The 26,650-nt window shown below is 37.1% G+C and overlaps 1 protein-coding gene across 1 annotated transcript in view; it reads right to left on the bottom strand.

Moving 5' to 3' along the window:
- LOC145989467 (putative aminopeptidase PLBD2) overlaps positions 1-26,152 on the bottom strand; it is a 37,114-nt gene extending 10,962 nt beyond the window's left edge. The window contains exons 1-4 of the mRNA XM_083124815.1: positions 25,934-26,152; positions 14,733-14,979; positions 3,229-3,329; positions 2,227-2,397 (exon numbers count right to left, since the gene is read on the bottom strand). Coding sequence (XP_082980941.1) covers positions 2,227-2,397; positions 3,229-3,329; positions 14,733-14,979; positions 25,934-26,133 — 719 coding nt within the window. The 5' untranslated portion in view covers positions 26,134-26,152. The remainder of the gene's footprint in view (positions 1-2,226; positions 2,398-3,228; positions 3,330-14,732; positions 14,980-25,933) is intronic.
- Positions 26,153-26,650: the final 498 nt, after the last annotated feature.

A 26,650-nucleotide genomic window follows, 5' to 3' on the forward strand; every position in this document is an offset into this window, starting at 1 on the left:
GATTGATAGATAGATAGATAGATAGATAGATAGATAGATAGATAGATAGATAGATAGATAGATAGATAGATAGATAGATAGATAGATAGATAATTTATGAAATAACGTTATTTGTTCAACGTTTTCGAAAGATTACGAGCTGACTGTGGAAACGAAAAGCAACGGGAATAGCTAGGAATTATTTTGTGCGGAAAGAATATCTCTTTCATACAGCCTTAGTTTTAGGATAATGCCTCTGAAGTGCTCAGTACATTAACCGATTCCTGAAGACTAAACGACGATGTTTTTCTATGCTAATCAGGCAATTAAAAAATCAGTCTACATTGCATTTGTCAAAGTTTTTCTTTGATTTCCCATTCAATAAGCAGTGCAAAGAGAATTGATAAGTGTTTTATTACATATCCCGTCCAATGATACAACTGACCTTATGTCAGTTGTAGCATAATTAACAATGGATTTATCTACAACGGGCAAGACCTCACTTTCTCAACATTGATAGAGCATTCCGTAGGAGCTACAAATTAACCTTTAATGAATGTTTACGTGCTGGATTTGAGTTTCTTGTTGTCCTGCTCGTGGATTGATATTTTAACTAGGATATCTGTAGAAGTGGAATTTTGGCATGCTTAAATGGCAACAGACTGTATCTAGTGAAAATTAAAAGGTATAGACATAATACAATGGCGTGATTTGCAATTTTTCCCCTGGGAATCCGGAGTTTCGTCCCCCAAATCAACTAGTGTTGGGCGATATACCGTCGAGACGATATATCGCGATATTGAAAAAATATCGTCCAGGCGATAGATATCAACTTGACGATATTCGTCACGATATTTGGCGATATATATCGTGTTGGCGATATATCGTCACGATATTTGGTTTTATATATATATCGTGTTAGCGATATATAGTCACGATATTTTAGCAATATATATCGTGTCAGCGATATATCGTCACGATATTTGGCGACATATATCGTGGAGACGATGTATCCCCGATATCACGATACGGAAAAAATAACGTATCGTATCGTCTGTGCCGATATTTTCTTGACGATATTTCGCGATATCAAATTTCCGATATCGTCCATCCCTAAAATCAACGAATCTGTACAATTGAAAATAGCCATTGAAATGAATTTCCTCAATAAATTTCTCTTCATCAAATACCACAATTCCATACCTCTTGTTATGGCTCGTTTCATTTTTGTTAACAGTCGCTAATAACATTTAGAGCAGGCACGTAGTCAGGAGGAGGGCTGGGTGGGTTGAAGCCTCTTCCCCCCAGCATTTTACAATTGTTATGTTGGAATTAGTGTGTAGTTGTAATTAATTTTACTTAGCAGGATTAATCATCATCTATAATGAGTTGTAATGTACTGAGAAATTCATCTTCGTGGCTTCTATTCTCTCGCTTTTTTCTTTTTTCGCCTTTAGATAGCGGCTGCTGATATGTGATGACCCCCCCCCCCCTTTTCTGAAATAAAATTCTGTTTACTAACCTGATTTAGGGTATGTGATTTTAGGCCGTATGTACGTACACTTCGGTCCTTTACAGATACTCTTTGATGGACGTTGCTTGTTTGCAACTCTGGAGATATTAATTTTTAAATAATAGATTCGCTAAAATAAACTGGTCACTATATCTCATTCCTTTGGAGGACTTTGCCTGACATTTTTAAGCATACAAACAAACATTAGGATGAATAAAAGTTTATTTTGGAGGGATTCAAGTTGATCAATTCTTATGTGCAAATAAGAAACTCCAATGACCAATCAGAATTTCTGAGGAATCGGTTGAAAACCTATTACCATCTTCTGCATTGCGTTGAGGTATTTATTTTTATATCCTTTGCATTGACATGTCATTGATTTAACTTCCTTTTGTAATAAATTAATACTCGATCTGTCTGAGGAAAGATTTATTTTATATCGTTCCAATTTACGATTTAATATAATTCAGTCTTGGTTTAGGTTCCATGATGAAACGTCTACCCTTTGTCTTTCCACCATTTAACCCGATTTTAAAACCCGGTGCAAAACACGACGGCATCTTTATTTCTCATAAAGACATCTTCCGCTCTTTTGTAATGACTGCAGACAACAAAAAGTTGTTACGACACAAACTCCATTAGTTCACTGGTCCACCACCTACAATGGAAAAAGTTGAGCCCACTATTCTTTACGGTATATTAGCTTTGTTAGATGGAAGTAAAAGAATACTTACTCTATCCACGAATTGTGAGACACGTAGAGATCAGCGTTGCCAGGTAAGACCTTAATCAGCACACTGCATGGCGCATATCCTTTGCCGTACATCCCTCTTTGTTCAGAGTCCTCCTTAGTACCATTGAAAATCCGCTCAAAATCAAAAAGGTCTCCAACAATATTGAACCATCTAATGAGAATAGTGAGAAGGTAACGTAATATTACCTTTTTGCAAGTAAATGAGTCGTCAAACTTTTTAATCTATATAGGTTAAGGTTCACCGTTTTACGTGTTTATAAAATTAATAAGTTTAACAGTTAACCTGTCAGAAAAATAATTCAATTCATAAGTACTTCGTTCATAAGTCAATTCATTTATAGTTTACTTTGTTGTAAATCCAACTGACTAACAGTTATTTTGTTAAAAAATAACCGAGTTTATAAGTTACTCTGTGACAATTTGACTGCATCATTCAATTTGTTTAATTCGCTTCTAGTTGATCTTCTGAAGAAGTAACCACTTGCGGTAATTTACTGAAAAAGTAACTGAATCAGAATTTCACTTAAGTTTTCAGCTAAATAACTGAATTAACTTTTCCAAGAAAGTAACTTTGTGTAACAGATGGAAAGATTTTCACTATTGATAACGTTACTTCTATTGCAAAAAGTCACTCTGTTACAGTTACACCTACTTAGTTTTAAAAGTAACTAGCTACAGTAAAATTCCTAAAAAAGTAATTGTCACTTCCAAACACAGCTCTTTAATAGCTAGAGCTGGAAAGACGATGGAGTTTTTACTACACCGGGATTAAACGGTGTCTTGGTTGAAACAAATTCAATGCGAGGTCCAATTTCATGACATGTGCTTAAGCAATGATATAAGATTCTCTCTAGTCTGCCACCAGCAAATAATTAGGCAAGACTTCCTATTTAATTTACCACAACAAAAGACGATCAATTTCAGTCATTCCGCCGCTCTCAATGATTCACAAAATTAATAAATATCATGATATTAATCTTACAGGAAATCTTGTTCCCCGATGTCCAACGTATGATTGTTTTCCAGGGCACCCTGACGCCAACCTTCTGCCAATCCATCCAGTTGCGAGTAAAATAAGGATATCTAGAACAAACAAGAAAGAACATTTACAAGACAATGAAGTCTTCCATATGCGTGTTCGCAAGGCAGAAGTATATGGTATCATGCTGAAACAAGACTGTGTACCATCACCAAGGATGATACAGTCCAGGGCCGGACTGGGACTGCCAAGAGGGCGGTGGCAATTTTCCTTAAGAGGGCGCCCCAAGAAATCGTTGAGTAATGGCCTATTATTACAGTAAAATCTGAAAGAAAGACATATTACAATAGAGAACAGAGGCGCAACCACAATTTTTTTGGTCTCGGGGGGAAGGGTGCAGCACCATGATAAACGTGCTAATAATAATGATGATAATAATAATAATAATAATAATAATGATGATGATAATAATAATAATAATAATAATAATAATAATAAAATACATTATCATCATCGTGATTCACGCAAGAAGGGGGTACAAGTCGGTGCTAATGCAATAGTGTCGGAACAAACTATTTGAAATATATTTTCAAGATGTTCAATTTTACATTAGCTAATAATCGAAAACTGTATTTTTTAAGACAGAAAATGCATGACGAATTTAATCCCTTTTCTACATGACATGTATATATTGCAAGCGAAGCGAGCAAGAAATTTTTTAGATTTACTTTCTTGCAAACTGAAAACAATATTAAATTAATAGGGCTAAAATAATAGGAGCAATGGGATTCTCTTTTACATTTTTCTTTTTCATTTAGATCGTTCAGCTCACAGATCCAACTCTCGCCGCCCCTTAGCTACGGCTCTGAACTTGAGACTATAAGAAAAGCAGATATTGCAAGCGAAGCGAGCAAGAAAATTTTACGAAATGTATTTTTTTATTTGAACAAAATTTGAAATCGGCGGGAGGCAATTGCCCCTCTTTGCCCCCTTTCAGATGCCCTTGGCCGTCTTGAAGAAAAATGAAAGAAATATGGCAAAACTATTTCATCTTGAGTATCATATTGACCTGCTACTCTTAGATTCTGCTATAGTTTTGCTTTTGTTCTACTTCGATGTTTGACCCCCCTTGCCCCCTCTAGAATTGATTTCCACCAAAGGTTGGAAGACATTGTCCCCAGCACGCCTTTGGTTGCGCCACTGATAGAGAAGGTATTTTTAAAATAAAAAAAGTATGAAACGCGTATTTGAATTATAACATTTAAACATGAAGGCCACTATAGTAATTTACATACTGTAGTACAGAATAATATCGTACTATATTTACATGTTGATATTGCTTTTTGTGAATTGTCAGTTTATATACTGTTAATGTATTATGCAGTAGGCCTGTAGTAACTTCAATTAATTAAAATTTTTAGCAACGCACTAGGTGGAGGCACATAGTGGTCCGGATTCCACTTTAAACTATAGGCTCAGTTCCGATTAGCTTTTCTGTGCATATAGTGGACTTAAAAATAAACTCAAACTAACAAACAAATAGCCACGCTTATGTAATCAGAAATAAGGTTTTGGTGCTATCATCAAAGGAGAATCTCCCGGTTTGGGGGCCCCGGTCAGTCGCTCGGCCCTTAATCCGCTCCTGTGGAAGTCCAGTAGGACACAAAAAAGAACATGTAGGCCTATATTTACCACTGATATATCTGTTAGCATTGATTGATTGATCTGGTGTTTTAAGTCCACGTTATGCACAGTAAAGCTAATCGGGACTGGACCTACAGTTTAAAGTGGGATCCGAACCACTATGTGCCACCACCGGGTATCGAACCCGGGACCCCTTGATTACAAGGCAACGACGCTACCACTGCGGAGCAATTGTGAGCAGTAGAAAAAAAAGGCACCGAATTTGTGTGTTCGGAGGGCTCCGAGACGAGAGGGCGCACCGCGATTTTGGTCGGTGTCCCGGTGGGCCAGCCCGGCGCTGATACAGTCTTGTCTCCAGTGGCGTAGCATGGACATTTCGGGTGGAAACGCCAAGTCCGAAGGAAGGGTCGGCCCTTTCTTGCTTAATAATTTACTTATGGTATTAGTCGCCACAGTTGCCTGAAGTCAGCTGGGTTTTCAATAAAACATTATTCATGCATGTTTTAGCTAGAAAATTAGATTCCTCACTATGCCGCAAATGTTTTGAACTCTGGTGTTTTATACCCTTTTTTATACCTTTCTGCATGACGCAAGCCATTAAAAACCTACCTGAATCACAAGCGCCTCTGCACAACAGTAGACGTCATTGTTGTGGATGATCCAACTACTGATTGATTTGGTTTATTTTACTTCGCTTTTCTACCACTTTTGGTTAATTACTTATATGAATATGAGTGATGATGTTGATGAAGGGACACTGACAAAGAACACTCGTGCTCACGCCGGGATTCGAACCAGGGACCTCTGTCGTCTTGGCGCACTGTGCAAAACACTCTGACACGGAGGTGGGTGGATGATCCAAATATCGTACACTCTACTGACGTAACAGTGCCGATTAGTAATTCAGACCACTGTTTATTACATCTTGAGAATGCTGATAAACATTTTAAAATAATTTTGTCCAGAGACAATTCGATGTTAAGAGTTTTCAAATGAATGCTAAACATTTCCATTGACACAATATTAAGCAGTTAGATAATAACGACAAAATAATAATAATAAAAAAAATAATAGTTTTGCGGGTTAAGTGGTAAAGCAGCTACAGCCTGAACTTCGACCACGATGACTTCACCAACTTATTTGACAAAAACTGTGTTGATATTTTAGTTTCTAATGCACATCGCAGTTCGTGCGATAAATTATACAATGCAGTGATCATTAAGAAGCGGTATATTTGAGATTGGTAAAGTTACGTCAGTCAATATTGCGTATTGTAGCATCACATAACACGAGTTGCATGAGCGCGAAGAACCAGGTAGGAATTCAACCGCTGTCGTCTGCTTCAGAAGGCAGGAAGGATCACATGAACCAATCACGGTAGACCTCTGCTGCAGCTCCGTACGCTGGCGTACGAGAGAGCATTTACGCGCGTGCTGTAGACATCGAAGCTTTCCCTCCAGAACGGCAGCAAGGAATATAGAGTCTTTTACGCCGAACCTGCTCGGCGTCTGGCCGGGAAAGGCATTGAAAAGAGATGCTTGAACGAGTGTTGAGAGTGGAGCGTTGCAAGCGGATCGCGAAAAATAGCTATTATAATGCCATGAAGGTCAAACATACATGGAAATAGTCAAGTTTTACTTTATATTCACAGCATTTACGCATTTTTGAAATTTTAAATCTGGGAACGCCGGGCGTACAGGCGTACTATAACGCTACGCCACTGCTTGTCTCGTGAATGAGAAAGCCTATCTCGTTCTCGTTCTCGTCTCGATGAGGAAGTTTCTTTTCGAGGTGATAAACGCAGTAGTTTTATACATGTGATGTTTTTTCCACGAGTTCTTTCTAGAGCTCCATGTATAATGACGATACAAGTCGAAAGATTATTAATACCTTAGTTGGAAGGTGCTGGTGAACCATTTAAATCAGGTGAAAATACACCTGATTTAAAATTGGACTTAATAATAAACTCAAACTAAATTCTTAGATTAACTTTTTTGCAAACTGAAAATAATATTAAATGTAAATGTAAGAAGTTGTCACGTTTCCGGTCTTTATCACTAAATATACTTACTATAACTACTTTTCTGAGAACACAAGACGTTGCAGCCTACTGTGAGGTCATCTCAGACGTGGGAAGCACTCAATGTTTTTTTATAAACAATATCTTAATCTTACAGAGTCAGGATTCCATAAAAGTTCTGCTGATCTTAATTTCACACAACTGCATTCACAAATAAAATCTTGTTCGAGTTAAAGTATATTATTAATCTTGAAAATATTGCTTGAGTACACTAACTAAATCATTCATTTTAAATTAACTTACATCAACTCAACAACTCAACAAAGTTTTATTGGACTTACAGCTTAACATATGGCTGTCCATGCCCAGCATACATTATAAGTATAAGATACATTTTTAATATACATTTTACACACAAAGTTTAAAAACGCATTTAAATACAATTTTATATAACTACATTAACTCATTCAGTAGCAAAAATATATTAGAATTTTATATCAGTTTTCTCAAGTATAACATATAAAATTCTAACATCTGGAGCATACAACATTGAAGTCATATTAATGGGAAAAGCAACATTAATTTTTGACAATGGTTCGTATAAAGTCTTCCTTTTCTCTGAGTGAATTGGACATTCCAAAATAATATGATGACCATCACCCCTTAAATCACCACAGTCACAATTCGTAGATTTTAAAACGTGTATTTTAAATAAATGATGATATGTAATCGCGTAATTACTTCTTAATCTATTTATTAAAACAATTGGAATTTTTTGATCCTTTACAATCATAAAACCAAGGTTTTTCGTAGTGTAATCAACGTAAGGACGATAGCTTTTACCAATACCTTCTAATGAATTATTACACCATAATTTCCATTCTTCAAAAATTTTCTTCTTAACCCTTGGCAAAAGATCTGTGTAATGTAATGGTAACTGGATTGTTTCATTCATCTGAGCAGCTTGTTTTGCATATCTGTCTGCTTGTTCATTACCGTAAACATTAATGTGTGATTTTACCCTCACATAATGACTATTTTTCCATTGCTAATTAAGCTATTAGTTGCACGAATACAATTGATGACATATGGTGATATTTTAAATATTTTTTATAATTACATTGTATTGCTTGTAAAACACTTTGCGAATCAACTAGTATTAGAAATTTCTGTTCAGGAACTGTTCCACTATAAACCAAAGCTTGATATGCCGCATATATTTCAGCTGTAAATATGGATGTCTCCACTGGTAACCTAAACATTTTTGATATATTTCTTTCAGTATCATAAAGAGCTGCTCCTACTTCAGTGTTAGACCCATCTGTATACAGGGTGATTGGTAATTCGACCTGTTCCTGGAAAGGAGTAATACTAGAGCACATTTGCAACAAATTTGACCCTATGCACCGGGGGTCGGAAATCAATGGGTTTCGAGTTATTGCAGTTTGTAGATCTTCGTGAAATATTCCGACTTGCGACCAAAAAACTAATAATTGTGAAAAAACTACTACACCATGGACACTTAATTGACACGTTGCTAACAGCTGACGAATGAGTGACTACTGGGGAAAAAAATCATGCCCATGATTCCCATACCCACAGAAAGAAACAGTCATTGGTGCACACGTCATGAAGAAATTTGGAAATTATCGTTTAAATCGAAGAGGATTACTCAAAAAATTGGTAACACACTTAGCGTAAAAATTACGGAAAAAACTTCCTCGTTTCATAAGCTCTCCAAAAATATACAAATATTGTCAACTGGCACACGGGTTGGGGGAAAAATCTGAATAAAAAGCGGAGAAGGCGCGTTGTAGACCTCTTTGTAAAGTGAAAAGAAGTTGTCGGTTGTGAGAAATGAAGGAACGAAAATGAGTAAAATAGTAATGTTATTTACCATCCTCATGATTCCAGGTTGTCAGAATTAACTGTTACAAAAACTACAAATCCTGTTAAAATTGCCTCCCCCGGTTACGTATGCAAGCACTCAGCCTGCAGCGTACTTCAGACACAGTCACTCGCGTTGACACTCAAGTCTATGTATTGGGCGGCTGTCACAATTCTCTCTCTCTCAACTCTTCTTGGGAATCCACTGGTGGACTGTAGACTATAACTCTTTCATGTGACCCCAAATGTAAAAGTCGCATGCTATTGAGGAGGGAGATCCTGTCAGAAGGAAGGATTTTTGTCGATTTTTACTACATACCGACACTGAAGACCCCATCACCTGACAAGAATTCTGTGGACGGACGAATCCAAATTCGACCGCGATGGTACTACGAATTTTCATAATGCGCATTTTTGGGCCCCTAAGGGTCATAACCCAAGAAAATCTAAAGAGAAGGCTCACCAGAGAAAATTCTCACTAAATGTGTGGATGGGAATCATCCACAATCATGTGATCGGGTCATTCTTTCTGCCACAAAACCTAAACGGCATTATTTACGAAAACTTCCTATGGGAAGAATTGACGACGCTGCTGGAGGATGTGCCGCTCGCCACGGGAAGGGGTATGATTTACCAACATATGGCTGCTCAGCCCACTATTTCCGGGGTGTGCGACAGTGGCTGGATTACAATTATCCCATGCGATGGATTGGTCGGGGCGGCCAGAAATCCTGGCCGGCGAGGTGTCCGGATTTTACACCATGCGACTATTGCATTTGTGGTCACATGTAGAGTTAGTCTACAGTACACCAGTGGATTCCCAACAAGAGTTGAGAGAGAGAATTGAGACATAAGAGACAGGGTGTCAACGCCAGTGACTGTGTCTGAAGTATGCCGCAGGCCACGTGTTTGCATACGTAACCGGGGGAGGCAATTTTAACAGGATTTGTAGTTTTTGTAACAGTTAATTCTGACAACCTGGAATAATGAGAATGGTAAATAACATTATTATTTCACTCATTTTCGTTCCTTCATTTCTCACAACCGACAACTTCTTTTCACTTTACAAAGAGGTCTACAACGCGCCTTCTCCGCTTTTTATTCAGATTTTTCCCCCAACCCGTGTGCCAGTTGACAATATTTGTATATTTTTGGAGAGCTTATGAAACGAGGAAGTTTTTTCCGTAATTTTTACGCTAAGTGTGTTACCAATTTTTTGAGTAATCCTCTTCGATTTAAACGATAATTTCCAAATTTCTTCATGACGTGTGCACCAATGACTGTTTCTTTCTGTGGGTATGGGAATCATGGGCATGATTTTTTCCCCCAGTAGTCACTCATTCGTCAGCTGTTAGCAACGTGTCAATTAAGTGTCCATGGTGTAGTAGTTTTTTCACAATTATTAGTTTTTTGGTCGCAAGTCGGAATATTTCACGAAGATCTACAAACTGCAATAACTCGAAACCCATTGATTTCCGACCCCCGGTGCATAGGGTCAAATTTGTTGCAAATGTGCTCTAGTATTACCCCTTTCCAGGAATAGGTCGAATTACCAATCACCCTGTATATGCGATAAAACTCTTCCCAAGATTCTCTAAACTCAGCTGAATGATTATATTTAGGGATATATATACAGGGTGTATATAAACATGTGTCAGAAACTTAAGGGATTTATTCGTGACATAAAAACATTACAAAAAGTTCATATGAACATGGGTCCGCAAATCCTTCGTTAGGGAGGTATGAAAGGAATTCCCTGTAGTGACTCTTGGTTGTGTAATGTACCTCAAATGTGCATTTGTACTGACATTCGTGTGTACATTTGGGCATGGCATTGGTTTTTATTTTTTTGCTTGATTGTCGTTTGATCTGTTTTACAGTAAATTTCATCACAACACATCACAACGATGTATTCAGTGTCTGAAATGACGGATATGCACTACATGTACGGCCTAGCAGATGGGAATGCGGACGTGGCCCGTCAACTTTATGCTGAACGTTACCCTGGGAGGTAGTTAGCTTGTGCACGAACGTTTGTACGACTACACAAGCGCTTGCGAGAGACAGGCACATTTGAGAAGAGAGTTGCAGATGGTGGGAGACCACGCGATGTACGAACGCCTGAACTTGAAGAACTGGTTCTTCAGACTGTGGATGAAACTCCATCAACCAGTACAAGGAGAATTGCGAGAAGGGAAGGCGTTAATCATATGAAGATCTGGAACATTCTGCATGAAAATCTTCAGTACCCGTATCGCCTTCAACGGGTGCAAGGATTAAATGACATATTCAACCAGGAATAAATTTCTGTCAACGCATGCTAGGGCAGTGTGCTGTGTTTCTGCAGTTCTTAGCATGTACCTTATTCAATGATGAGGCTGGCTTTTCACGTGATGGAATCTTCAATTATCATAACAATCACATCTGGGCTTATGAAAACCCTCATGCAGTGTGACAAGACAAACATCAACAGAGGTTCAGCCTCAATGTGTGGGGTGGAATCATTCATGATCATCTCATTGGCCCCTACTTCTTTCCGCAACGTCGGTCTGGACAAACGTATCTACAGTTTCTTAGACATGAGTTGCTGCATTTACTTGATGGTGTACCTCTAGACGTCATCCAACGAATGTGGTTTATGCACGATGGTGCTCCACCACATTTTACATGGATAATTCGCCAGTTTCTCGATAACCAGTTTCCGAACAGACGGATTGGTCGCGGGGGATCCATTGCATGGCCTGCCCGATCGCCAGATATAAACCCAATGATCTTTTTCCTTTTAAAATCCTTGGCGTATTCAACTCCCGTACCCAATTTCGATGTTCTGAGGGAGCGTATCCAACATAGATTTGACCAAATAAGGAACACACCAGGAGTTTTCCACAACGTACGGCAAAGTATGGAACGCAGGCTCAGGGGATGCATGGAAGCAGGAGGTGGTCACTTCGAGCAATTTTTGTAAATGGCAATGTGTTTGGTAAATGTATCATTTTTGTGCCATGAATATTAAATCCTTTCATACATGTAAATGTGTTTGGTCAATGTGTCATTTTTGTGCCATGAATATTATTTCCTTTCATATCTCCCTAATAAAGGATTTTCGAACCCATGTCCATATGAACTTTTTGTTATGTTTTGATGTCAAGAATAAATCCCTAAAGATTCTGACGCATGTTTTTATACACCCTGTATATATATTGAATTGGTTATGAGGGAAATTCTAACGAGTACACTGGCAATGTTCTTGCTATGAGTACTTGACTACATTCATGATGGTATTTACTAAATAGTTGTACCCAAAGCGTAGCTGATTTGTCATTGGTTATTCCTGAATCATGCAGCTCTAAAAGATTTAATAAAACATCATTAAAAGGATGCCATGGTGAATGTTGAATTTTAATTAACATTTTTATTGCGATTAACTTTATCCTGACAGAAACCGAACATTCTACTGACTCCATATATAGTGACACTTCCAATGCCATTCAATTCCAAGACACACTTGGCACTCTTAAAGGGTGGGGGTGGGAAGGGGATGACATGTAAAAATAATAAAAAACGACCGATATTAGTATGGAATCCATAGTTTTCGGTGTCGCTAACATGAATAGTGACACTCCCAATGCCGTTCAGTTCCAAGACACCCCTGGCATCCCTGAGGGTGGGGGTGGGAAGAGGGTGACATGTAAAACGACCGATATTAGTGTGGAATCCATAGTTTTAGGGGTCGCTAAGATGAGTAGTGACACTCCCAATGCCGTTCAATTTATTTATTCTTGCTCTTGGAGGTGCAACTAAAAATGCTTTTCAAAAATTGTTGTTAAATTTATATTATAATGAATTTGTAAAAGATATTAATTGATAATTTGTATATTGTACTTATATTTAAATACCTGTAAATAAAATTAGTTACATTTTACGCTATAATTAGAATTCATTTAACACCCGGGCAACGCTAGGTAATCAGCTAGTAATTTTATAAAACATAAGCATGCTGGTAGGATGTGCTCCCCATTTGGTATTCGCCATAGCTTTAAATAAATGAAATATTTTCTCGGATCTATTTGTCATCATATTTATTTGATACTGCCATGATAATGAAGCATCAAAGTATACACCAAGATATTTTACTTGTGAAACAATTGAAATTTGTAATCTCTTAGGAATAATGTTGAAAAAATTTTGTAGACCCTTATACTTAAATACTACTATTTTGGACTTTTCTAAAGATATTGATATTTTTCTGCTTTAACCATTGGTTAAATTCTATTAATTTATATTCAAATATTGAAAAATCTTTTAAGTGATTGTTTGAGTCAAAATATATACATACATCATCAGCATATTGTATAAACTGAATTGGGGAATCTATTATTGTTTTAATATTTGATAAATAAACATTAAATAATAATGGGCTCAGAGGACTTCCCTGTGGTAGTCCTTGTCCAACATATTTTGGACCTACCACTTCTGAACGAAAATGAAAATAAAGTTGTCTTTTAGATAACAATTTCCATGTCAAAATGAGAATACGATGTGGCACCTTTAGTAATTGTAGTTGTCTCAATAGAATAGTAATATCTACATTGTCATATGCACTTTGAATATCAATAAAGGCTGAAAGTACTGATTGGTTTCTTTTAATAACGCTATAAATATGAGAAGATAATGTTACTAATGCATCCTGGGTTCCATAACCTTTACGAAATCCCATTTGGCTGGGAGAAAATACCTTTTGACCTTAAATACACCACTCTAATCTTTTAGTAAAAGCTTCTCGAAATTTTTGCCAATACGGAACTAAGAGCTATTGGGCGATATGACTGACCCAACGAAGTGTTTTTTCCTGGTTTTAGAATTGGCATAATAATTTGAGAGGTCCATGCAACGGGAATTTTACCCGATAGGAATATTTTATTGAAAATTTTACATAACATGCTTAGTGCATTCTGTGGAAGATTTCGTACCAAAGAATACGTAATTCCATCAATGCCAGGAGCAGAATCTTTAGACCCTTGAAGAATTTCATGAATTTCATTAACAATGATAGAGGATGTGAACCCCATTGAGTATTTTGATGTAGATGAGAACGTGTAGAATATATTAGGAGGTTCGCAGGCTGATGTAAAGGGTGTAGGAATTACTTTATTAATAAAATCTGTTTTCCATTCAGTGGACAAAAGTAAAGTCCGAATTACATGTGCTTTTCTAAGTGATCTGAACTTGCGCCATATAACGTCTAATTTTATGATAGGGTTTATTTCTTAGCAATATTTTTGCAATGGAAATCTCTTAGCCTTTATACATATGAATGGCTTATTGCAGAAAGGGACCTGAGTCACATTTTTGAGGTATCGGAGTTAATTTTTTCATCTCCACTGTGTCTAGCAGCATACTGCAGGGGGGTGCATTGAGGGTTGCAAAATTAACTATTCATTATGTTGAATATTTGAGCCAACAACGGCACATTTCTTTCTTACACTATTAATATTATACGATTTTTCATTGTTTTTCTCAGAATTGTGCAAAAGTGACTCAGGTTCCTTTCTGCAATAAGCCATTCATATATACTTTTTCTAGATTTCGCAGTAACTCATTTTAGATTTATCAAAGTTGCAGGTGAAAGAGCACTTACAAATTGTTTCAGTGCTTGTATTCGCTTCCTTTTTTCTTGAAAACAAAAACTTACATCAGCCATCAAAATCAATAATTCACATCACCTAGCAACCAGAACTGAAATCTTAAGGATAGTCAATAACCACTGGAACAGATTACAAATTTGCGTCAAACAAATTATGAGGTCATACTATGACATACTTTTTACATTTAGCATATTAAACATTGTATTTTGTAAGTTATGTGGGGGCGTAACAAAGTAAGGATATGTTAAACACTCAGTATAATCTAGAATGTATACGGACATTTTTTTAAATCTGATGAAACATCGACTTACTTGATGCCAGAAAGGATCTGTTGTCCCATATTTGGAAGATTTGTTCCTCACTGCTTCAGTATTTATGTCCAGGTAATTTGTCAGTCTGTCACAAAAATCTTGTCGTTCATCACAAGTATTGTTGAGCGTGTTGATCCAGTGCCAGTACATCAGCTGCCACGTCAGCTTTCCCTCCAAAAGTCCTGCAGCATACGCCTGTTTGTCGTCTGGGTAGGTGGCGTTAGTTTCCACTTCCAAGACAGCCCAGCTGAAAGAATCACGTTCATAAAGTTGTGCGATGCAATCTATTTTGTTTTGAACGGCAGAGGTGTCGCTACAGAGTGGACGACAAACCCAAATAACCAGAAATTTTCAGTAGGAATGCAAGAATCACACAAAATTCGCGGCCGCACACACATAGTAATAACAGAGAGAGAGAGAGAGAAACAGAGAAAGAAAGAGATAAAATAGAGAGAAGGGGAAACAGGAAGGAAATAGAGGCAAGCAGAGGAAGACACACAGTAACAGAGGAAGAAAGAAAGAGATAGAAGAGAAAGAAGAGGAAACAGGAACGAAAAGAGAGAAATTCAGAGGAAGAAACACAGTAACAGAGGAAGAAAGAAAGAGATATAAGAAAAAACAGGAACGAAAAGAAAACCAATCAGAGAAAACAGAAACGAAAGGAGAAGCAAGCAGAGGAAGAAACAGATTAACAGAGAAAGAAAGAATGAGGTAGAAGAGAGAGAGGATGAAACAGGAAGGAAAGATATACAAGCAGAGGAAGAAACAGAGTAAAAGAGGAAGAAAGAAGGAGATAGAAGAGAAAGAAGAAGAAACAGGAACGAAAAGAGAGACAATCAGAGAAAGAAACACAGTAACGAGGAACAAAGACAGAGATAGAAGAGAAAACAGGAACGAAACGAGAAGCAAGCAGAGGAAGAAACAGATTAAAAGAGGAAGAATGAGGTAGAAGAGAAAGAGGAGGAAACGATAACGAAACAAGAGACAAACAGAGGAAGAATTAAAGAGAGAGAAAAGAGAAGAGAGAGAGGGGGAAACACAGAAAGAAACGGAGAGATACAAGCAGAGCAAGAAAGACAGAAACAGAGGAAGAAAGAAAGTTAAAGAGAGAGAGAAAAAAAGGGGAAACAGGAAGAAGAAGGAGAAGCAAAGAAAGAAAGAAAGAAAGAGAGAAAGAGAGAGAGAAAGAGAGAGAGAGAGAGAGAAATATGGATAGAAAGAAGGAGAGAGAAAACAAATAAATAGTTTTATTCTTTATGGAAAAACTGTGGCGTTTCTATGAGTCACTATGCGTGGGATTTGTAGTTTATAGTTGCGAATTCATCCTAACAATCTCTCTGGCCCCCGATGGCGCAGTGGTAGCGTCGTCGCCTTGTAATCAAGGGATCCAGGGTTCGATACCCGGGGGTGGCACATAGTGATTTGGATCCCAGTTTAAACTATATTTCCAGTCCCGATTAGCCTTACTGTGCATGAAGTGGACTTAAAACACGAATTCAACAACAACAATCTCTGGAAATCCCATTTTTGTACAAAACTTCAGTCGACTTTTGTTTGCTACTTTGTCGAATTATTCATGCTTTCCATAGTTCGATGTCTTCTATGATTTTTTTAGGCAGAATCCCTATTTATGGCGCTTATAGTGAACCTGGTAGAATCTAGCCTATCAGTAATCATTGTTTTATTAAATGAAAAAAAAGAAATTTCCTAGGCTACTTCCTCCAATCGTATATATATATATATATATAGAGAGAGAGAGAGAGAGAGGTAAAGGTGGTATTATAAGCCCCCATTTTGTTTTGTATTTTTTAAAATTTGATTTTTAACTTTTTTTTCAGATTCTTATGATAACTTTAACTACAACATTTCATAAAACTATTGTTAAAATATAAACCAATTTGAGCAACTTTAGGGATATGAAAAAAAAAAATACAAAATAAGTCAATTTGTGGAAAAAAAGTTTTGTGCTGGTAATATGAGCCCCTAGGAAAAAATAATATAATAACTGGTTTAGAAAAGTGTATGATAAATTAAATCATACAAAGAACATTTTATTCATTATAAAACCTTTAAAAAGATATTATGATGTGAAATACCATAAAAGAGTTCATAAGAAGATCATTGAAAAAATCATTACAAAACCAATTGTAAGGGTAATTAAAAATGAATTGAAAGGGTCATTAAGAAACCACTTGAAAAGTTTTATTTTGTTTCTTTGTAATGTATATTTACAAAAGTCGCAAATGTAAATATCCTTCTCGCATCCAACGCAGTCGTTGTGTGCCCACATTTCACAGATGAGACATTGCATCTACATTTCTCCTCGGTCATCTGCCGAAAATAGACCCTCGCAGAACAGACAAACTGCTTCTTCATCACTGCGACTTTCTACTCCGATTGGTGTTTCTAAGACATTTTTCCCAGAACCGATATCTGATTCACAGGATTCCTCATCTGAATCTTGATGAAGCTTCAGTTTCACTGCATGCTTTTTTTTAGTTTGTGTTTGAAGAGTAGGTCTTGGAACAAGAAACATTTTTCATGCCTTTTTCAATCCCATATTTTGTTTCTTAGTCTTGATCGCCTTAACCATATCTTCAGTATTCCAGTTTTTTCTTTTGGTCTTGTTTTTTGGACCTAGCACTTTTCGTGACATCTGAAAAGACAAAGTTGAAACCACTCCTGTAGTGTATATAATATGAGCCCCTTAAAGTTTGGGGGCTCATATACCAAGCACGATGGGGGCTCATTTTACAACCCTTGCCATATTGGAATTGGAACATGCATAACGAATCTTTGTTACTTGCAAAATTACATAGTATCTACACAAAAACAATATTTTAAACATGCTTTATCCAATGCAATAATGCACTAGGATGAATTTAAATGAATAAGTACTGCAATTAAAAGCAAAACACTTACCTTTCAAAGTTTTTCAGATCGAGAAAACAAAAAGAACACGTTCACTCATAAACTATCAGCTGCAACTGAACGAGAACTCTCTGGCGGCAAAAGGCGTTACTAAATTAGCAGTTCAAATCATCGCCACCAGGCTGAGGCCACTCCATGAACAGATATTGGGGGGGGGGCTCATAATACATGAATGGCTCATAATACCACCTTTACCTATATATATATATATATATATATATATATATATATATATATATATATATATATATATATAAACACACACATACAAGGTGTACAACTTTGCTTCCGCCGTTTTTCCCCCAAAATATGACGCTGTAATGAAAAACATTGCTTACCCAGGCATTATTCAAAGTATTGTCCATCGCTGGCCACTACTTTCTCCCATCTTTCGGGCAGCGTACGAATGCCGCATCTAAAAAAATGTTCATCTTTGGAGGCGATCCACGAATCGATCCACTTTTTGACTTCTTCATAAGATCGGAAGTGTTGGTCAGCCAGTTCATGAGCCATTGATCTAAACAGGTGATAATCAGAGGGAGCGATGTCTGGAGAATAAGGCGGTTGGGGTAGGACGTCCCATCTTAATGTTTCCAAGTACGTTTTCACCACTTTGGCAACGTTGGGTCGTGCGTTGTCATGCTGAATCATACCCATGGCTTTCAGACGTTTTGAAATGGCTTGCTGTGTCACTCCCAATGATCGTGCCAATTCTTCTTGAGTTTGACGCGAGTCTTCACTCAGCAATGTCTCCAATTCTGCATCTTCGAAAAATTTCTGTCTTCCACCACTATGCCGGTCTTCGACGTTAAAGTCACCGTTCTTGAAGCGTTGAAACCACTCACGACAGGTTCTCTCACTTATAGCGTCCTCACCATACGTAGTGGAGAGCATTCGATGAGCCTCAGCCGCAGTTTTCTTCATATTGAAACAAAAAAGTAGAACCTCCCGCAAATGGCGAGAATTTGGCTCGTACACTGACATTTTCAATCGCGAACAACTTCACGATGCACACACCACTCGACTAATGTTTGAATGGGGTTATCTTGACAGAGGTCCAAGCTAACTGCGTGACGTCTGCGATCTGCTTTTTTCGACCGCTATTTCCTGTTGTTGCCACCTGTCGGAAAACGGCGGAAGCAAAGTTGTACACCTTGTATATATCCACATATTCAATGGTCTTTATTCAATGGTCTTTATTCTTGGGCGAGGTTCAGCAAATGCTGATCTTATAGAAAAACTGCATCGTTCCAATGAGTCACTGTGTGCGGGATTTTAAACCGCGAAAACTGTCAGCCCAATCAAAAATAATTGTTAACCCAATCCAGCCCATTCGTCGGTTTCTTCAGCCCATCGATTTGGGCGGCTGGCGTCGAGTTGACCCCAGTTTTTTTTAAACGGAATGTCTTGAAAACGGTGTTAGCCCAATCAGAAATAATTGTTAGCCAATTTTGCCCATTATGTGTAGATTCTCGCAAAATATTGTTTTTGTCGAGCACATTAACTTTGGGGGCCAATTTGGGCATGAGGCTGAGCCCAACTGGAAATTTAACACCCTTGTGAACATCTTCAAAAATTCTATTGTGACGCCCGTACGTCTTGTAGTCCTCGGAAAAACCAGGAGTTTTATTCAAATTCCCAGCTGTTCTTCCACTAACCCAAATATTTAGAAAAGTGTGCAAAAATAACAAGAATACGTGTCCTGCGGCATATTCTGAAAATTTGACCGGGTTTATCGCAACAATTCCTATTTATTGTATTTATTTATTATAAATAATTCCATTTCTATATTTTTCATAAAATCTTCCTTTTTACCTAAAATGATACCTACAATTTCCCTGCAAAGCGTGACACAGAAAGCAGGAAGAAACAAGCAGTGTTCTCCCTTCAACGCTGTTTGCAGCGCTAGCTTCGGTTCCCTCGCCCTCCCCACGTATAACAACTGTCCTGGCAAGGAAATTAATGACAAAAAGATAAAGAATTGAATAGGTGAATAACAAAAAAATGAGTTATATCCAATTGATGAAAACTAAAGTTGCTGATTAATATTTATGCATATTATCATTAGTAGTAGAGTGCATAAAACTTTGGAACTGTCCTTCAAAGCCATATGAGGCCAATTCCTTGCCTCCCAATAAGTTCGACGAAAATAAATAAGCAACAAATGCTTTAATTTTAGTACTTGGTAAGTTTTTCGGAGGAAGTCCGGACCCCCTGGACTCCCCTCCCCATAAATACGTCCTTGCCTACTTGCCTATAACCAACACTTCTCAGATATATTTTCCTCTAGTCTGAAATACAGGTGTTCCATATAATCTCAATATAAACAGTATTACAATTAATACACAAATATAATATACATATTTCGTATTATTTTAACAGCAATGAACAGAACATGTTGAAGGTTAAGACCAATAATTATGTCAGGTAAGTTAGTGTATCCTTTCATTTCCGATGTGCCACTGGTTTAACGTTTACTATATTGAATAAACTTGATGTGATCAATATGAAACTATTACCTTACGTATCAAAATGACAATTTTTTATCATATCCAATAACATTCTCAATCATAATTTTCTTTTGTTTCTTTTCAGTAAATTTTTACGGTTAGTGAATTTACATTATTTCATATAGGTGTGTTTAACCTACGTCACAAACTGTTGCATTGTGGCTTCGAGCAGCCATGATTGAGGCCAATTCTTGTAAACATAACGGAATTCAAGCGGGCGGGCGGGAGACACTAACAGACATTCGTGATTTGAAACAAACGTCAGTTGATGCAGATGTAATGAACGCTACCAAGTGCGCCCGCAGGGATATTTTAAAACAAAAAAATGTTGTTTTCTGTGACTTACAGGCTGTAAGTTACAGTAATTATTATATTAGATATTATTATTATTATGTACTATTTATTATTATTATGTACTTACTCTTTAACGCTGAATCCGATGAAAAGAAAACTTAGCATTCAAGAAATGTGGTTAATTTTGAAGTAGGGTTACATTTAAGCTTACAGTCTATTTTACTTTATAAAATTTACTATAAAAGAACTTTATGTCAGTATACAGCTATGCAAATTGTACTTATAGATATACAGAACATGGAAACAAATGCATGTAATTTTTTTAAAAAAATGTAAGTAGTAATAGTAATAATAGTAATAAAAAAATAATAGTAACAATAAAAGCAGTAATTATAGCAATACTTGTTTCTATGACCCTGTATAACAATGAGAAAATCTTCAAGTTTTGTTTTCATGCACAAGACTTTTGTAAACACGGTTATTGTGGCGCTGGTGTAGTGTTAAAGAAAATGGTGACTTTCACAGGTGCAGAAAAAGCAGGCTGTGTCTTAAAGTTCCCAGACCTTACACCAGGCCCGTACCCAGGATTTTTTTTAGGGTGGGGGGGAAGCTCGAAACCTTACTTATATATAATATATAAATCATGAAATATATGTCATTATTAAATATTTAATTAATTTATTTATTCAGATATATATATTATATTTATAAACATTTATAAAGTTGCAAATTAATTCCTTTAACGACTTGTTCAAAATGTCAAGAAATTAGAAGATAGGTGAAATGTTTTTAATAAGTGTTAGGTATTATTTAATTAATGCTTTTTATTAAAAATGATAATTAAATTTTCATACTTTTATTGTGTTATGTTTCTATAATGGTGTAAATCTATTAATGTCTCTCGAAAGGAAATATTTCCTTATCAGAGTTGTAGCTAGAGATTTCAGCACCCAGAAAGAGAATGATTTTTGCATCCCCTGCACCGAATTTGCACCTTCCTACCTAGATGTACCTGGCATACTTAGACATTGTAGAAATTTTATGTACTTACTCTTTAACGCTGAATCCGATGAAAAGAAAACTTAGCATTCAAGAAATGTGGTTAATAAAAGAACAGTCGCTTGTGCATCCCACACCATCTTCATTGAAGCAGTGTGTGTTATTCTTCACATCTGCAAAATCGATTTCAAATTAAAGATAACTAGGTGCAGGGACAAAAAATGAGAAACTTTAAGAAGACATTAGTTTACTATTAAATTAACGTGTAAGTGCTATGTTTTATTTCCGACGAAAAGAGGTGAGAAATGGAGGAGAAATAACAGGTCGGTCTAATTTCTATGTTCCAGAGGCCTAGGGTGACAATGAAAACCACCTTCGCAGCTACGGCTCTATTTCTCCCTAGTCCAATTTGATATAATTTTAAAATCTTATCTATGACTGTAGAAGTACGTTTTTACCCCATGCTGTTACCAGCCTATAGAGAGAGAGAGAGAGAGAGAGAACAAGAGATGTATGCAACATTCACACACAGGCTTAAATTATTCTTTATTATTCCTTCTTTGTATGTGTTTATGATGTTATTCTTAGTAAAGTAAGTCCAAACTAATTGCTTATCTTTAATTTTAAAACTCAAACTTTTACCCTCGGAAAATTTTAATGGGAAGGTGGGAGATCCCCCTTCCGCCATGGGAATTCGTACCCTGAATGTGACCACCAACGCTATGGAATTATCCTTCTTTATAATGAGAACAGGTCTGAATGTGAATTAACCACTAAAAAAATGTCATTTTCTCATCAAGACTGCAGTTCGAAAAAAGTCAAAACAGGAAGTAAATATGGTGAACTGTCCCGACCAAATTGGAACATTTAATAGCTTCGCAAAAATGGTTTTAAAACTAAAGTTACTAAATATAGTAGACTGCAGACTTCTGGAGACTGCCTCTCTCCAGAGACAACCCATTCATTTATACAAAAAGAAAAATCTAAATTCTTGCAAAATCTTAAAAATTATCCATGTTATTTTTGTAGGTTTGCATCAAAATATTTCATGGCTCGAGGGGGGGGGGGCATGACACTCTTACCCCCCCTTCCCCCAGTCCTGGGTACGGGCCTTACACCTCTAGACTTCTGCATTTAGGGCTTTGTGAGAGACGAAGGGGATGTGCTACCTGTGCCGCACAATGTGCAACAGCTAAAGGAGAGAATAAGAAACGCCCTTACTTTGGTCGTCAAAGAGTTCTTGGGAAAAGTGTGGCATGAACTATAATTTCGATGGGATGTATGTCGCATAACTGGTGGAAGAAACATTGAACATTTGTAGCCATTTGTAGACAATCGTAGAAACTTGAAGTGTTACTGATTGATACGTAACAAATATCATTGTTGTATTCCATATAGTTTAGTCGATCTTAAAGTTGTTTACTCCATAACAGTGGCGTAGCAAGGGGAAGGCGAAGTAGGCGATCGTCCGGGGCCTCGCGTCTCATAGGGTTGATACAAAAATTGTAATAAATAGAGGTGAGGGAAAATATGGAAAAGGCTATTTTTTGTGGCAATAAAATTAAAACCATCTGTTTCTACCTGGTTCTAAATTCTACTTAAACGTTATAATTTCAATGAATGCGTTAAATCAGGTAGGCGAGCCCTTAACCAACGGGGAGCCGAAAGAAGGAAAAATTATCGTCGAATGTATCTGTGAAATATTTACGCAAAAATTCACGATAACCTGCTTGGACATTTTTGCCCATTTAATATTTTCTTGAATAAAAAGCACTTTGTCTTGTCTTTTCTTCTTTCTCTTCACCATGCACTCCCGATTTTGATAAGTTAACAATAAAGCACCTCTAACTGCCAGGAAGCAAGTGTGAGGCATTTAAATGCTTGCGTTGTTTCCTCCCTTCTTACAGCAGGGAAGATCCGAAAATATAGAACAAAGGGAAGATCCGAAATGCTGTTGGATTGATTGAGTTAGGTTATTGTACGTCGATTTTCTGACACTTTTGGCTAATCGCGACGATGAGGATGATTGATGATATGATGAAACATAACGGAACACTCATGTACAGCTCAGGATTCGAACCCGGGACCCATGGTATCGTAGCTCGCTGTGCTAACCACTCCGTCACGGTGGTCGGTGAAATGTTGTTGGAGTATTAGATGTGACCGCAAATATTATGGTAGTATTGCAGCTACTGCTAAAATGAAAATAAAATAGTAATGAACAATTTGCCTACTATTATCTTTGCTATTGGATGTGGAATTGTAGAGTTGCAATGTTATGGTCCAAAGTAACAGGAAAAAATCAACTCGCCGATAACCCCATTTCCTTCCCATCCGACAATCAGTAGCATAGTCGCTTGAAGACAAAGGTTGTCATATGGCGTACAACTTGGTGATTATTGTTTACATTCAATTCTCAGAAGTATTCTAATTGTACTGAGTTTTGCAAATTAACATTGATTTTATTTTTTTATATAAATTATTATACCAGCACCATTGAACAGCCATGATAATTCTATGATTAGAACATAATATGTTTATAAATTAAATGATACGTATTAGCAATGATTATTAAAAGGAAGAACATGTCTGAATGTGAGTTAACAGAAGAAATAGGGCTGCAGCTTGAAAAATGTCAGGACAGGGATTAAAAAGAATGGACTGTCCCGACTGAATCGCGATGTCTTGTAGACTTGCATCAATGGTTATAAATATTTTATAATTTTAGGCAAAATGCCTATTCGTTTCCGACGTTGGTAGACAAAAATTGAACACAAAAGTACACCGATCCGAAGGTTTTTAACATTCTGAACAATACTTTACGTTGCCTTTTGTCACCTTACGCTGCCTTTTTCAAACATTTTTGCCTTGTTTTGCCTCTTTTGTCATTCCGGCAAGGCATTTTTTAAAATTATATTTCTCTTCTATTTGATTTCGTTTTTCAATAACCCTTGTTATTCAAATTATTATTTGTAAATACATTTTTAAAGATTTAAGAAGAATTTAAGTCCTTTTCTTCAATTTTTAATTCCTCTTCTTCAATTCTCACTGCCTCTTTCTGAAACTTGACTGCCCTTTTTTCGACATACACTGCCTTTTTTTTTAATTTTTCGTTGCCTTTTTGCCTGCCATTTTTAATACTTTCCAGTGCCTGAACATCCATGCTCTAGTTATAAAACAAAAGATACTCAATGTTGCAGACTTCTGGAATCTGCCTCTCTCCCCAAACAACCCAATGATATCTGAAAGAACGAAATCGAAATTCTTGCAATGTTCCTTTCGTATGTCTTAATATCTTCACATTATAATACTTCAGTTGGAGGAGAGGGACATACATGGTCCTCTTCTGTGTACGGGCCTGTCCCCCAGATTCAGATTTCAGCTCCCGGAAAACAGAGGACATTTTTAGAGTGAGTGAAATTATTAAATATAATTTTCGCCAGTAATTTATTATTTTTGTTTAATTATGATAAATTGCTGACGTATCCCTGAAGATTTTGTATCGATTCACATTGAGATTTCAAATTTAAAGAACGGATGGGTCCTCGTATTCTAACCTCGCCCAGGGCCTCGCGATATGTTGCTACGCCACTGCTCTATAATGATACACCCTGTATATGTCACTGGGCCTGCCTCGAGCAAGCTTTGTTCGTTTCAAATTACAAAACATGTAGTTGTTGTGGTCAAAGCAAGCAAATGTGAAGCAAACCATTGGTAGTTTTTAGTTCCATTGGTAACGTAAAGATTTAGTCACCTTCAATGGAGTTAAAACTGACTTTCAAGGAGCGATTTACGAAGTGCTTCCTAGAGTAATGTTATTTGTCAAAGGGGTGGGGAGCTGCTATTACCGTTAACTCTAAATTTATGACAATTTATTCATAGTTTTCACCATCTAGATCCTGCGGCATCACCCGTCTCATGGTCGTACAAAATCGAAAATAAAGGATTCCCTGATAACAATATTATGCCAATTTCACGTCAACACGACGCTATAAAAATATTGCTGGGGGTGGGGGTGACGCAGCTAATATAACAATATCACGGCACGTACAAAATGTATAATCATGGCAAAAGTTGGTCTATGTGGGCCGGAACCAGTGATGGTATCATAGTGAGGCACGGGGCGGGCGCCCAAGTTCACAGGCAAACGAGTGCCCGAAAGAGCCAGATCTGGCTCTAAGTGAGCTAAGTTGGCAACACTGACTCGAAGGAAAAGCCAGGCGGAGACTGTCCCGCATGCCCTTAATAAAACAAAAGGAAACCAATATTTTCTCATTAACCACGATATTTAGTGTAAAATTATTCAATAAATTTCTAATTTCAACACAGTAACTAATCTTAACAATTCCATTTAAATTTTTTAATTGTAAAGTAATTATTACGAATCATTTAATTGATCGACCTGCCATCTAACGGAGGATTCTAAACGAGAGACTTGGATTAATTTAGAGATTTCTAAAATCTTACCCTGTTTCGTTGATTGCGTTGTTGAAGCGAGCCCAAGCGACATCATTTACAGCAGGTATGTCATCATCTGTTAAAACGCGGACTTGAAATCCGCCATTTTCGGTCCAAACAACTGCAGCTGATACAGTCTTCTCCAGCGATATCCCCGATAAAGCAGGCGAAGTCAAACACAGCAAACCGAAGAGCAACGCAAAGTTCATGGTGAAGCACTGGAATCTTTGTAGCGACTGCGTCAGAACACCGTGCGAATGCAAGATATGATTATTAGAGTCAAAAGGTCGTAGTGTTCGCATACTACACGAACTGCAAGTTAAGAAAAGGAGGGAAATTACTTTAATCATTGTGTTTGTAGTACTCAAAATTTCGAGCTACAAGTTATGTGTGTCCTTAAGCCAGTGGCGTACCGGCCGCCCCCGCTATGTTCTCTCTGCATACTCCTGAAACTTTATGTAATCCCAGAAATTCAACAGATAGTATCGCTTATTTTGAAAAATGTATTTACGAAACATAAATCTGGTTCCCAGTAACATACCATGTGACGACGTCTGCGATAATAAGCAGTGACGTATTGTCTCAGCCAGATGGGCCCGGGCAACTTGACATATGGGTCTCCTCTGAAGTGCAGAATTAACTTACTTGCTCACAGATGGCAATGGATAGGAAAATTCTCTCATCTCCCACACACACTCTCACAAACTCTTCGAGTACTGATGATCT

Source organism: Lepisma saccharinum, chromosome 6 (assembly GCF_977018435.1).
Source record: "Lepisma saccharinum chromosome 6, izLepSacc3.1, whole genome shotgun sequence".
Taxonomy (NCBI): Eukaryota; Metazoa; Arthropoda; class Insecta; order Zygentoma; family Lepismatidae; genus Lepisma; species Lepisma saccharinum.